This window comes from Chelonoidis abingdonii, chromosome 19 (genome assembly GCF_003597395.2).
Source record: "Chelonoidis abingdonii isolate Lonesome George chromosome 19, CheloAbing_2.0, whole genome shotgun sequence".
Lineage (NCBI taxonomy): Eukaryota > Metazoa > Chordata > Testudines > Testudinidae > Chelonoidis > Chelonoidis abingdonii.
In genome coordinates, this window is record NC_133787.1 from 1041619 (window position 1) to 1055418 (window position 13800).

At 48.5% G+C, this 13800-nt stretch overlaps 1 protein-coding gene across 9 annotated transcripts in view; it reads left to right on the forward strand.

Moving 5' to 3' along the window:
- WDR59 (WD repeat domain 59) overlaps positions 1-12539 on the forward strand; it is an 86207-nt gene extending 73668 nt beyond the window's left edge. For 7 of the 9 annotated variants that reach the window (XM_075073718.1, XM_075073720.1, XM_075073723.1 and 4 more), the window contains 8 exons: positions 892-1025; positions 2928-3009; positions 5258-5370; positions 7359-7506; positions 7603-7675; positions 9845-9971; positions 10448-10590; positions 11710-12539. In XM_075073718.1, coding sequence (XP_074929819.1) covers positions 892-1025; positions 2928-3009; positions 5258-5370; positions 7359-7506; positions 7603-7675; positions 9845-9971; positions 10448-10590; positions 11710-11945 — 1056 coding nt within the window. In that variant the 3' untranslated portion in view covers positions 11946-12539. The remainder of the gene's footprint in view (positions 1-891; positions 1026-2927; positions 3010-5257; positions 5371-7358; positions 7507-7602; positions 7676-9844; positions 9972-10447; positions 10591-11709) is intronic. The other 2 variants (XR_012657277.1, XM_075073726.1) reach the window with 2 other exon arrangements.
- Positions 12540-13800: the final 1261 nt, after the last annotated feature.

Consider the following 13800-nt stretch of genomic DNA (forward strand, 5'->3'; position numbering starts at 1 on the left):
CAAGTGGCGGGCTAACAAGGTGAGGAGCTGGAAGAGGCCAGGAAACTGGCCATATAAAATAATTGATGTGGGTGGCCCAAGTAGTTTTATGCATCTTGGCATAAAGGTGAAAACTCTGTGGCCATTTGGGGGAATGCTTGGCTTCCTCACTGTGTCTCCTCAGCAGCCTCCCACAGCAGTGGTTTGGGTACAGCTGGAAATCAGCTGGTTAGAGTGGCAACTGCCTACTGCTGTAGGAAATTCCTGGGCTCCTTTGACTGAGTGTTGCCATCAGGCAGCCAGCTCTTCTTGTTCTCAAACAGAAGTGTTGGCGAATGCTGTAGACAGAGGCACGGGAATCCAATTCAGTCCCATCCTGGTCCTAGACAGTGACACACAAAGGACCCATTAGAACTAGGTGGAAGAGACAACATCATGTCAACTTCTCCCTGTGACTCCGGTCTGAAGCTAGCAGCAATACGAGACCTCTTCCCACGTACCTCTGCTCAGAGCTCTTGCTGAAGTCAGTGGTGGTCCTGTGTGCCCTGGGCTCATGGGACCAGACCCAGAACCATTAAAGATATTTTACTGGTCCTTCTGCCAGCCTTTCTGCATATTATTGGCTTGCTGAGTATTGATTTCTTTTTACTGCCTCCCCCCCTATAATTTGTAAAATTCCTCTCAAGCGTGTGTTGGCCCTTGAGCTTGCCGACTTGCCTGCCTTTCAATTCCTAGAGATGGAGACATCTGTTCTCCTGGGCATGTCATTAATGTTCTTCGGGGGTAACACACAGCCTTTGGAAGGCATAGGTAGGTGCTGCTTGCAATACTCCTGATGCTCATGCATTGTTCCTGCCCTGATAACAGCTGCTGTCTTCCTCCCTCAGTAACTTGTTGCCATCTATTCCTCAGAAATCAAGGAGATGGAAAAGCAAGCGTGAGGGGACAGATGCCAACAACCGACCTATTAAAGCTGCTGGCAAAGTCATCATACAGGATATCTCCTGCCTGCTTCCTGTGCACAAATCGCTAGGGGACCAGTACATGTGAGTACACAGCCCTATCTCGAGGGCTGGCTCTAGGCACCAGCGTCCCATGTGGTCGGGGCAGCTCTTTTCAAGGAGTGGCACTGCGGTTTTTGCTTCAGCAGTGACACTCTGGCTTTTTGCTTGGGGCGGCAAAAAATCTGGAGCTGGCCCTGCCTATCTCTAGCCCCAAACTAAGGCGGCTCTTAATACCACTGCTGTGCTCTGCAGTGTCAAAATCAGTCAACATCTTGTTCCACTGAGCCCCCATTCTTCCTCTTGCATCACTCCCATGGTGTCCCTATCTACCTAGGAGAGATGGCTTCTTTCCCAAAAACTTCTGGAAGGGATGCATGGTGAAGGAAATACGTGGGAATGTATTTGATTTGTAGGTCTACACACCAGCCCTAGCCCTAGCAGCTGAAGATTGTATCTATGGCTGTTGGAGGACTTCATCATTTGAAACAAACATTGTGAGCATGGACCCTTTTCACAGGGGTGTATGTTAAAGCAGAATTCCAAAGGGTTGGTTTTGGAATGGGCTTTTGCCCCTTCTTGTTTCATTACGATGGATGAGGAGGCCTGGAAGTCTCTCTCTATCTATGTGTGCATATACACTCAAACACACTTTTTCTCTTTCTTACTCTCAAAAAGGTTTTTTCAACTTTGTGTGTGTGCACGTATTAATTTCAGGGCTGTGCATCTGTATTGTGAGTGCTTCCAACAAAAGGATGGAAGTGCTAAATCTTTATTAAAGACATCCTTTCTCTAATGTGCTAATTAGTCATCGAGGTTCTAACGCAAACGAAAAAAAAACAGATGGGAAAGCTCTTCTTTCAATTGCTCAACTTTCATTTCCATTCTAGTGATATTGTCATTCCGCTGGTGTTCTCGCCAGCAGAGGGCCTTTGAGGCGAGACAGTCCCTGAATGTTATGTGTTTTTAAAAAGGAAAAAAACAAAATCCCTTTCCTGCCTTTTCTATCCATCATAAAGAAGTAAAAATAACCCAGCCATTGGCCAATTGTTTCACAGACACAGGTGGTCTTAAAGAGTGGGGGCGGGGAAGAGATCCTCTTTCTGGTCCATTTATTTGTAAGGTTTTATGCAGTCTTTTTCCCAAATGGAAGCAGATGAAGGAGAAAATCATGGGGGTGTTTAGGGGAACTATGTTGCTGCCAGTGAGTGGGAGATCTGCCAGGTAGTTGTGAGGTCCACATACCGCCCCACCAATCTCTCAGTGCTGCTGGAGACTAGTCAGTGGTGGCATGTCATCCCACCCAGGATCACACCTGGCTCTCCCTCAAAGTCTAGAGCTGGCTATAAAATAAGCTGACTGGGAGATGGAGTGGTGACAATAATTTGTAAGTATCAGAGGGGTAGCTGTGTTAGTCTGGATCTGTAAAAGCAGCAAAGAGTCCTGTGGCACCTTATAGACTAACAGATGTATTGGAGCATGAGCATCCGACAAAGTGGGTATTCACCCACGAAAGCTCATGCTCCAATACGTCTGTTAGTCTATGAGGTGCCACAGAACTCTTTGCTGCTTTTACAGATAATTTGTAAACGGGGCAGCCCCAAATGGCTATCAGCTTCTGGGTACAAGAACAAATCTCAGCTCCACATTGCACCAGTAGTTGTCACCATGGTAATAACTCTTTGGTGGTGGACCATCTCAGGATGACTGTCAGAGCAGATCCTGCTATTTGCTGTTGGATTGGAATGGGACACTGTGCAGTGGGCACTCTGTTAGTGCAGCTCGCTGGCATGCAGTCGGATATCTCTTAATGACTGTGGAGGAAATGCTGATCAGTCTGACCCTGCAATGTGATTAGGGAGTTCTGTCCAGTGGTGTGAACCATAACCAACCCTCCCTTGGTAAATCGCATGTCAGTAAGAGATGAGCCCTCTCTTTCTTTTTCAGTCTGAACGTCAGTAACATTCAGGAGACCTGCCAGAAGAATGCCTCCTCAGCCTTGGCAGTCGGACGTCGGGATCTCGTCCAGGTATTGGGCTTGCCCTTTATCTAGAGCACAGCAGCTGAATGGGACGCCTTAGCGAATACGTTACTCTTGTCTTGTCATTCTCATGCCATTATCCTGGATTTCAAGGGCATGGCTGGGTCACTGGGGTGCAGCAGTCACTCCAGAGACTATCTGGAAGGGTTATGACAAGTCCTCCCTGGTAACTGGGGCAGAAGCACTGACACTTTTAACATGTCATTGAGAAATCCCTGGCCAGGCTAGCAAATAGTTTGTTTCATACCCTTTGCCAAACCAGCTGAGATGACTACGTGCTCTGAGAATTTCTCATAGGCCAAGATAGACACAGGGCATGCTACTTTGTTAGTGACTAGAATGGACATGCATTAAAATCAGTGCAGCCACTGTAAGCATTTTGGCAAGAGGAGCTCTCTCTTTCTTCTACCTGTGGGGCTTGTAACAATAGAGATGATTTTGGCTGTTCTGTGCTGGAACTGAATACAAAAGGCAGACAGCCTGTGCCCCAAAGACCTTACAATCTAATACTGTTTTGAGTATTGAGACGTTTTCCTTTTCTCTATCACGCTGCTTCCATTGCAGTGGATTCCACTGGGGCAGTGAAAACAAACTAGTTTCAGTTTCATTTTGTTTGTACTCTGTTATTTTCAGATTCTTCTACTTTAGCAGGATGATCTGAAGTTTGTGTTGCAAACCCTGCAGCAAAATGTTGTATCTTTAAACAGCTACATTATTTCATTTGATTTTCTTTAAGTTCATACAAATGTTTCAGTTTTCAGCTTTAAAAAACAAATGTTTTAAAAACCTAAATGGTGTTCCTTAAATATAAACTACAAACATTTTCTGATTCACTTTATGTAAATATTAAAAGGATCAATAGCATGTCATAAGAAAGGCTAATTCCTAGAAGGGTTTGCTGGCTGATTGCTGCAGTGTTTACACCACTTTCTCATTTCATTTCTCCACCTGCACTGCAACATTACAGAAATGTCCTGCTCCTCAGCTGAGACCTGGAGCCTCGAGCTGCAGCATGACAATTTCTCAATGTCCCCTTATGAGCCTGCTTTGTATGAATTACCCAGCTTTCCCCTGGCCTCTATGGTCTGCGCCTTCGCTCAGGGCCTGCTTTGCTTCTGTACTTCAGTTTCCCTCCTTTCCAATCTCTCCAGGTCCCACAGTGCTGCCACATTCCTGAAAATCCCTGTCTGTGTTTCTTTGCACTCTGTGTTTTCTCCCATGTTTTCAGCTCTCATGTCCTGTATCTTAGCTGCCACTGCCTTTCTAACACCTGCCTCCCTGCCCTCCTCCTTTTCTGTTACATTCTGTAGTCAGCGGTTCACCCTCAGCTAGAATACTGTGTGCAGTTCTGGTCACTCCACCTCACAATGATATAGCAGAAAACCTAGTGAGGGATTAAAGACTGGTGATAAGAGTGATTGAGTCCTAGAGAGTTGTCTATGTGGAAAGAGACTGAAAAAGTCTGGGACTATTTAGTTTAGAAGGGAGACAAATCAGAGGGGATGTGATAGAGGTATACAGAATAAGGAATGGGGTAGGTACAGAGATGGTAAATCAGGTGCTCCTCATGCACAATAAAAGAACAAGAAGCATTTAATAAAACAAAGGCAGCAAATTAAAAACTGATCAAAGGTCATGTGTGTTTATATGTTAGAGTTCACCTGTGGAACTCATTGACACAGTGTCACAGAGGTCAAGAGTGTCATCAGATTTTAAAAATCAGATTAGACACTTATTGATAAAGAAAACCTCCCACTTCCTGGCATAAGCCAACCTTGAAATGACGGGGGGCGGTGAGGGGTTAAGAAGAAACGCCTTCTATCAGCTATTTATTCCATAATTGTCCCCTAGGGAGCTTCTTGCACATTGCACTGAAGCATTTGGTGCTGGCCGCTGTCACAGACAGGCTAATACACTAGATGGACCCCAGGTCTGGTCTGGTCTGGTCTGTCAGTGGGGATCCCTCCCCAACAACTAACACTGCTTTTCTGCAGCTAAGAGGTAGCTAGTTGGTTGATATGACTGACTGATTCTCCATTATTATAGAGCCCAACTCCAAAACCATCAGGGCTTGGCTGATTCTGGCGCCTCTAGAAAATCAGCTGTACCTGTTAAGAAAGAATTCTGCCATTATTGAACCTTGCATGCGTGATTGCAGTGCGGGGTCAGAGCCCGCAGTGCAGGTGAATTTCTGTTTCTAGTTGTCGTTCACGCTGTTCCTCTTGTATCTGTCCAGGTCTGGTCACTGGCTACGGTAGCCACGGATCTCTGTCTTGGACCGAAGTCTGACCCGGATTTGGAGACACCCTGGGCCCAACATCCATTTGGACGTCAGCTCCTGGAGTCCCTGTAGGTCTCTGAAAGCTCAAAGCAGGGGCAGGGGCAGGGGCAGGGGTAGTCTCTAGAGCAGAGCTGTTCACAGCTGAAAGTTGTAGGGTCTTGTTTCAGACTTAGATGAGAGGAGCTGCTTGCTAAGCCCAGCGACTTTGAGCTAGATCCTGCCTAAAGGCTTGTGCAGGGATAATCAGTGCATAGCCTCTGATCGTGGAGTTCTCTAGCACTTCGTGTGACTGCCCTCACCTTTAATATGTGGGGAGATTGTCCATCTCCATCATGAGATGCACGTTCATAGGACAAAAGAGGGAAGCCACAAATCTGTTTATTGCAAATAGGAGGCAGCCCTGGCACTCATGAAGTGACCACCTGCCCTTTGGCTAAGCTAAGATTAGCTTCTCCTGCTCTGATGTGATGTTTATGGTACACTATGTGGTGCTCCAAGACATCTGGCTTGACTAGCACATGGAGGAGGCCTGATGTAAGAGGGAACTGCCACTTTTATCTAGATTATTTTCCTCGCCACCTTCCAACTGTCTTGATTTGGCTGCCAGTTTAACAATCAAATTCCCTGCTGTTGCTCTAAGTGCAAACTATTTCCTGTCATTCAGAGAGCCTTCTGGTAGCTACCTCCATTAAGGCCTAATTCACACTCAGCCCTCTTGCACAGCAAGCAACCTACCTCTTGACATTGATCTGAATCTGCTCAGATAGGAAGAGTTGATAGCCGATACTAATCTGTTCCAAAGCTTAGAACTTGCTTTCAGTTGCTTTGCTGGCAGCTCTGCCAAACCTGCTACATGGACTCTGCCCTAGTCCTGCTCTGGGGTGAGGCAGATATGGGAAAGAGGAACAATCCATTCCTATAGCCATCCTCTAACCAGTGCCAATCTCCAGCCTATGCCTGCCCTTCACCAAGACAGTGAAGAGAACTCCCTTTGCTGGTGCTGCTCTTACGTTTGGCTGGGAGGAAGCATCTGTTGTTTGTATTGCAGCAAAACCTGTGGCTGCCAATCAGAAAGCAGGGCCATGCTGTGCTAGGCACTGTACAGACACACAGGCAGAAGATAGTCCCTGCCCCAAAGAGCCTGTAGTCTGCGTTATCACCTGACACAACAGCTGGACGAGGCAAACGGGAGGAGGGAGAAAGGAAGTGGGAGATAACTACATCAGTCAAACTATAATAAGCAGAGATCTTGGTTCACTGTCTGCCTTGCCATGAACAGTTATCCCCACTAATTCACCTCGTTTGGCCTCTTGACAGTGGCCAAATCTGTTATCTTTGTCTTGGGTACCAGTTTATTCATAGGACATGGCACAATCTCTGCATGTCAAAATAGATAAAATTCACCTTAAACCCGCATTCATCACCCATTAATTCTCTGGCTTTTGTAGAGTGCAGAGTGCACACTTTGGATCTCCCATTTCCAGAAAGCCCCATCTCCTGCCAGTGTTGCAGGCTGCTCTATATTAAATCCATCCCCAGCCCTCCCTATCAACTAAATCTCTTTAGGAATCAAACTTTGGCCTCATCCCCATTGCTCTAGCCTTTAAACTGGGGTTGGGATCTGGGCTGGGAATGGCCCCAGGAGCCTGAGAAGTCTGAGTATTTTCACTAAAATGATCAGACAGTGAGTCACGTGGCTCAGTTTAACCTTGCTTCTGCAGAACTGCTCTTTGGAGCTGTGCAGACCCCAGGATCCTTGGGCATTTCCAGTGTGGATAGGGTCCTTAAGAACCACCCCACAGTAAGGGATTAGATACCCCCATGCAGAGAGGAACCATCTCTTGGGAATTAGGCCTTGATTGTCTGTCCAACTGGAAGCTCTTTTATCTATTTATTTGAAAAGTAATGAAAAGGAGAGTGTCCCCCCAAACCCCACACATCCTCTGGGCGTAGTTAGTTCCATAGGGTCCCCCAACCCCTGGCCTGCTGTGAGTGTTCCCTTTGACTGATGAACTCTGCCTCAGCTCCTGCTCTCTCCCTTTTCCTCCTTTCTCAGGCTGGCTCACTACTGTCAGCTCCATGATGTTCAGACCCTGGCCATGCTCTGCAGTGTGTTTGAGGCCCAGTCCAGGCTGCAGGGGTGCGTGAGTGCCTCAGGACCCTTCCCTCAGCGCTCCTCCAACATGCTCTCCCACAGCCGATACGTATGCACAGCCATTTCTTTCCAACTGCTTTTCTTGAAAGTCTGGAATAGCTTTGGTTCGTGTGTGACACAACTCCCTCTTGTTTCCACCCAACAGCCCAGCTTTACATCTTCAGGCTCCTGTTCTAGCATGTCAGACCCTGGACTCAACGTGGGAGGCTGGAACATAGGTATGGAGAGGCAGGGGAGTTGACAGATAGAGGAAATGACTTTATTTGCATGAGCACACTCGGCATTAAATGGCTATCTGCAGTGGTGATGGTGGTAAAGAATTGTAAGTGGTTGTGGATCTGAGAAGCAAAGAGCAAATTTCTGTGGTTTTATTGGTGGGTCAGGTACCATGGCTGGAAATGAGCATGACCCCAAGTGCCGTCTGCCCTTGTTAATGGTTTAATGTTGATGTTTCTTCCGACTTGTCCATCTTCTCCTAGTGCGTTCTGTCAAACTGTGCACTGGTGGAATGAATCTCACTGCAAACTTCACCCGGATGTGCACAAGGACTCCAGTTCACTGTCAGCCTGCTGGGCGGGAGGTCACACCGGAGCCAAAACCAGCTGTCTCTATGGCAGTCCCTCTCCCTATGGCAGATGGGTGGTGGGACAGACCACTCAGGATGACCCTGTGATTAGACAGCATGTCTCTCTGATCTTGGACTACAAGGAACCGAAGCAGCTAATTGAGCAAGCTTTCCCCAAACCCCATTCAGCTTTCGAGGACTTGATTCCAAATGCCCGTCCCATCCCTTCTATTTTCCCAGGTATTTGTGTCCCAAGATAAGTAGGTGGCTGTGGCCGGTGATATTTTGCTCCTCTCCTGGCTTGGCAGATGCTCCAGGTGACACTGTCTTGTTGCTGTGCTGGTCACGTGGGGTAATGTAGGATCATTGCTGCCAGAGCACTTGTCCAGTTTGAGGCCAGTCATTCTGTGCATCACAGCCATTGCCAGTTACGACACTTCAGATATTTGCTGGAGGAGCTTTGACCAGGGACTTCCTGTTTTCTCTCTACTCCAGAGTTGCGGGAGAGGTGCTTACTCCTTTACTTTGCAATGGCCTAGCAAGAATAGTGGCAGTCGGGAAGGCTGGAGTGTCAGTGGCAGCTCTCCCAAGTGACACAAATACTTGGGATCCTACAGGCATTTCCCACCAAGTTAATGCTTTTCAGAAAAGTTGGAATTCAGGGCTGTCTTGTGTCCCTAGGGTCCAGTGTAATTCCATTTGCATGATGTTTGTCTCTGTGGCCTACCTGGCTGAGCACAATATTGGGCCCAAGCAACAGCAGACTTGTAATCGCTCAGTGCAGTTTGCAGCTATCTTTGGAACAGGGAAGGGAGCAGAAGCAAGGACAACCCTACTAATGTTGGTGTGCCACTCTTCTCCCTACACCCAGGGGTCATGCGCTTCTCTGAAATATTTCCCCCAGGAGGCCTTTTTGATACCAGCATCCTCACAGAGGAACAAGAATCCTCCCCTTCCCCAGCCCAAGGTGTGGAAGTCCTGACACCAGCGCACTCCCAGCCACTGGGAATGGAACTGTACAGATGCTAACTTTCCTACCAGCACCGAGCTGTGCAATTCTCCTGTGGAGCAATCTCCATGTTTTCATATGGGGTGGAACACCAAGTGCAGCCTTCTAAATCCAGATTTTCTGCATCCTGAGAGCCTTCTCCCCATGCAGTCATTGCATGCCCCCTCTGCTGGGGAGCTGGAGGGACGCTCTCAAGAGGCTGATGGAAAATGAAGGGGTTGGCTCTTGGCTCTCTACAATGTAGGAGTGTTTGTAATGGTGTAGACCAGGGGTTTTCAGACTTTTTTTTTTCCTGAGGGCCCCCCCCAACATGCTATAAAACTTCATGGCCCACCTGTGCCGCCACAACTGGTTTTCTGCATATAAAAGCCAGGGCTGGTGTTAAGGGATAGCAAGCAGGGCAATTGCTCATGGTCCCACATCACAGGGGACACCGTGAAGCTAAGTTGTTCAGGCTTCTGCGTCAGCCCCAGGTGGTGGGCTCAGGGCCCTGGACTTCAGCCCCATGCAATAGAGCTTCGGCTTTCTGCTCTGGGCCCCAGTGAGTCTAACACTGGTCCTGCTTGGCGGACCCCTGAAACTTGCTCACAGCCCTCCATGGGTGCCCCAGACCCCTGGTTGAGAACTACTGGTGTAGAAGACAATACTAATACATTCAAGGGTGGAAGCGGGGAGGAGAGAGCGCGTAGCCTCACATGCTTCCATCTAACTTTCACATCTCCTCCCCAAGCCTTTCACACGTCACATTGTCCCATTCATAGCCCACTCATCACTGCATCTCGGGGCACACTAACCATCTTTTGACTTTTGCAGCAAGCAAAGAGACAGAGCACGCATTCACCCCCTGGTGCGAGTCTTCGCCTGACGACCTCCGCTATGGAAACCTGATGTATGCTGACCACCGGGAGCTCGAGAGAGATCAACATGACAAGAACAAAAGGTAGCACTCAGCAATTCCTGTTTGGGCAGTTCTCACAGTCAGCTGGAAGGCTGTCTAGCTAGCTATTCCATGGTGGCGTTACAGCTAATCAAGGGAGAGTTGGCAAGCCCTTAGCTCAAACTTTCACTCAGTAAGTGGCCTTGAAAGCTTAATGTTCCAAACCAATTCTGCTCAGTGATTGGCTGACTGCCCGTGAAATCGTTTAATAAATCAGCTGCAGCGAGGGCCCTGAAAGAGAACCTGACCCTCCCATGCACACCCTAGTTCTGATGACAGATATGGTCCACTCAGGCTCACTGTGACATTGTCATTCAAAAATTAGAACACTGTCTGAGAGACTGCGAAAATAATAAGTTACTCCTATAGCTACCTGAGAAGTGTCTTCATACCATTGCTCCTGGCTGGGTTAAGAATTGCAGCCAGAGCTGTGGTGAGTGAACAGATCAAGTGACTGACTGTGTGAGTCCCTCCTCCAGGCTCCTGGACCCTGCCAACACTCAGCAGTTTGATGACTTCAAGAAATGCTACGGGGAAATCCTTTATCGCTGGGGTCTGCGAGAGAAACGGGCTGAGGTTCTGAAGTTCGTTTCCTGTCCTCCCGACCCGCACAAGGGAATTGGTGAGTGTGTAATTCTGCCTCTTCCAGCTACCCCTTCCTGAAGGGTTTGGGGATAAATATTCAGCAGACAAGATGATGTAAGATGTATCCATTCAGCCAATTGAGAGACTGGCTGTGGCAGCAAATTGCTTGGTAAGCACTCAGCCCCTGTTGGCAGTTCGGAGTGGAGATGGGATCTTTAGATCTTGCCTAAGTGACTTTGTATGTGGGACGGAGGGACATTACCAGCTGGAAGTTGTTCACCACTGTGTCGTGCTGGAGGCTATTCCTCATCTGGGGTAGTATGGAGAGCCAACCCAATCACTGACCATGGATTGAGAGGTTCTCACAATGTCTAGTGGGTAGAATCAGAAAAGCCTGGTTTCTGGCTTTAGAAAACCCAGACAGAAAATGGGTAGGCAAGACATTCCCCCAAGTCCCGTGGCTGCCTATTGCAGTTCTCCAGCAGACCTAGCAAGAGGAAAGCAAGCTGCACTTCTCGGTGGGTGTAATGTCGAACAGGGAAGCAGCATTAGCAGCAGCTATGAGGAAGCTTGCATTGCCCTGTCACCTTGTTGTTGGGCTGGAAGAGCAGAGCAGCCTGGATCGTGGCTGCTCTTCTCCATGTAAACAGCAGCCTCACACTAGAGGTCATCTCTGCTCCCGTTGACCTGCTGGGCTTGGCTTGTGCCTGTTTGTTTCTCATGGAGGAGATGGATGCTGAAGACAAAACTCTACAGAAATGTAGAGAGAGAGAAAAGGGCAGCTGGAGGAGTTCATCTCCACAGCACCTCAGTCCAGCCCAGGTTAGTCATAGCTAAAAGCTGTTCCCTTCTCCTGATGCTGTTCAGACGGCTTGTGTTAATGGGTCTCAGTCCAGCGCCTCATGCTTTGATGTCTTAGCCTAACTGGATAGCCTCAGCAGAGGAGTGAAGGAATGTAACAGGCTAGTGAGAAGAACTCTGCTCTTACTCAGGGAGGTGGGCTCCCTAGGTCAGATCTGAGGCAGATCAGCAGGGAGTGGGAGAGACTCTGCTGCACCTGTCCTGGGGATGAATAGAGAACTGTGGTCTCCAGGACTACACGAGCCTGCAGTAACTGTTTTGCTCTCCGTTTCTTTTCCCTCTGCCGCACTGCCAGAGTTTGGGGTGTACTGCAGTCACTGCCGCAGTGAGGTGCGGGGCACCCAGTGCGCCATCTGCAAAGGCTTCACTTTCCAGTGTGCCATCTGCCACGTGGCAGTGCGAGGCTCCTCCAATTTCTGTCTGACCTGCGGACATGGAGGACACACCAGTCACATGATGGAATGGTTTCGCACCCAGGAAGTGTGCCCCACCGGCTGCGGGTGCCACTGCCTACTCGAGAGCACATTCTGAGCACAATCAGCGAGAGCAGAGAGCATCCCTCGTATGGGATCTAATACTTTATTCCTAAATCACGGTCAGTCAGCTTGTCGCCACAGTATCTACAGAGGATGCCTACGGGGGCTGAAGCAGGATTTACTTGCTGTGCATTGCACAAGTATTACCAAATGCTTCCAGTCTTCCAACAGCTTCCCAGGTGGCTCCAGGCAGAAGTGGCCAAACTCTGTGTGCCATTGCTGGTAATGGATGCTGTTCTGGGAAAATCAGGCTCTGCTATCAAGGATACATGATTGGTGGTTCGTCTCCATGAGGCTGAAAGGAATGTGTGAAAGTTCCTTTAGGGTGTCTTTCCAAGGGCCTCCTGGCAGGAAGACAACTGGACAAGAGATCAAGTCACATGACAAAGACAATCCTCTTAGCTAAGTTAAGGTGAAATTAGTTTCCAGACAGGAGTGGAGCTCCAAGCTTAACTCAGTCTTCGAAGAGCAAATAGACAATGGGCTTTTGAGCTGACATTTCAATACCAAGGAGCCAGGGGAGATTTTTAAATGTTTTTTCTGAACTGCCATTTCTTGGCCTAATAAAATTCTGTTAATCACACTAAAAGGTAGTTTGATCCTTTTGTTTCAAGGATCATTTCCTAGTTTCCTACTCAGTTGAACAATAACTGTAGATGGTATAAAAAGCCCTGCCTCTCCACCACCCCGCCAACCCAGTGCACTAGAATCACTTGTTCCTTTCTAGAGATTTAACACACATTACTCTTGGGGGGTGGGGGGGGTCCATTTTGTTGTTGTTGTTCTGACTGGGTGGAACAATTCACTTTAACCCCTTCTCAGTGACAGACCCTGTTGACTGGACAAAGGACTGCTGGTTATCCGGGTCTTGGATCAGCTCACAGGCTCCATGGAATGATGGTTCTGCCGCCAGTGGTCTGGGATTTGCTGTGGTGGGTGGGTAATTTTGTGGAGCGGGGGTTGTGTCTCCTATGAAATTGTGAGATGTGCAGAGATGAGACACTCAAGGCCTGATTTTTTTTTCTTCTCAACTGCATATGCATTTTCACATATAAACTTATCAGCTTCCTGTGCAAATGAGGTCCCCAGCTGATGCGTTCCTGGTGCAGATGCTGTCAATGTCTGTGCAGTCATGTAAATCAGGTAAGCAGCCTGAATCTGATGCTTAGCTTTCTGTGTCAGTCTGACATACCTAGACCCAGCCTCGACAGAGGCACAGGATTCCTTCTGCACCCACTGAGTGGGTAGGAACATGTTTCTCCCTCTCTTAAACAGCTTGTATCTGAAATCAGACCTTGGAAATCTTGGAATGGAGGAAACTGATCATGTATCTTCAGTACAGATGAAATTATTTTTTTTAAAGTTGGGAGCTAGTAAATTCATTTCCCCACTGTTTTTGTTTTGGTATATACATCTGTATCCTCTGGTCCTCGCTGCTGGCCCAGGGCCTGCTCCCTTGTACCAGGTTCAGATGTGCATGGCAGGCTTTAGGCCCTGCTAGCTGACTTTCTAACGAGGCAGCGAAGAGTTGCTTCTTTTGGCCCTAGGCCAGAGGCGGGCAAACTACGGACCACATGCGGCCCATGGGACCGTCCTGCCTGGCCCATGGGACCGTCTTGCCTGGCTCCTGAGCTCCCAGCCCAGCAGGCTAGCCTCCACTGGTCTTTCCTCTCCTTCACAGCCTCAGCGCAACGTGCCACCAGTGCTATGGGCGGCATGGCTGGAGCCACACAGCTGGGAGCTCCTGCCACTCTGAGCGGCATGCTAAGGGGATAGAGGGGGTTGGATAAGGGGCCGGAAGTTCTGGGGGACAGTCGGGGACAGGGAGGGGTATGATGGGGGGAAGTCAG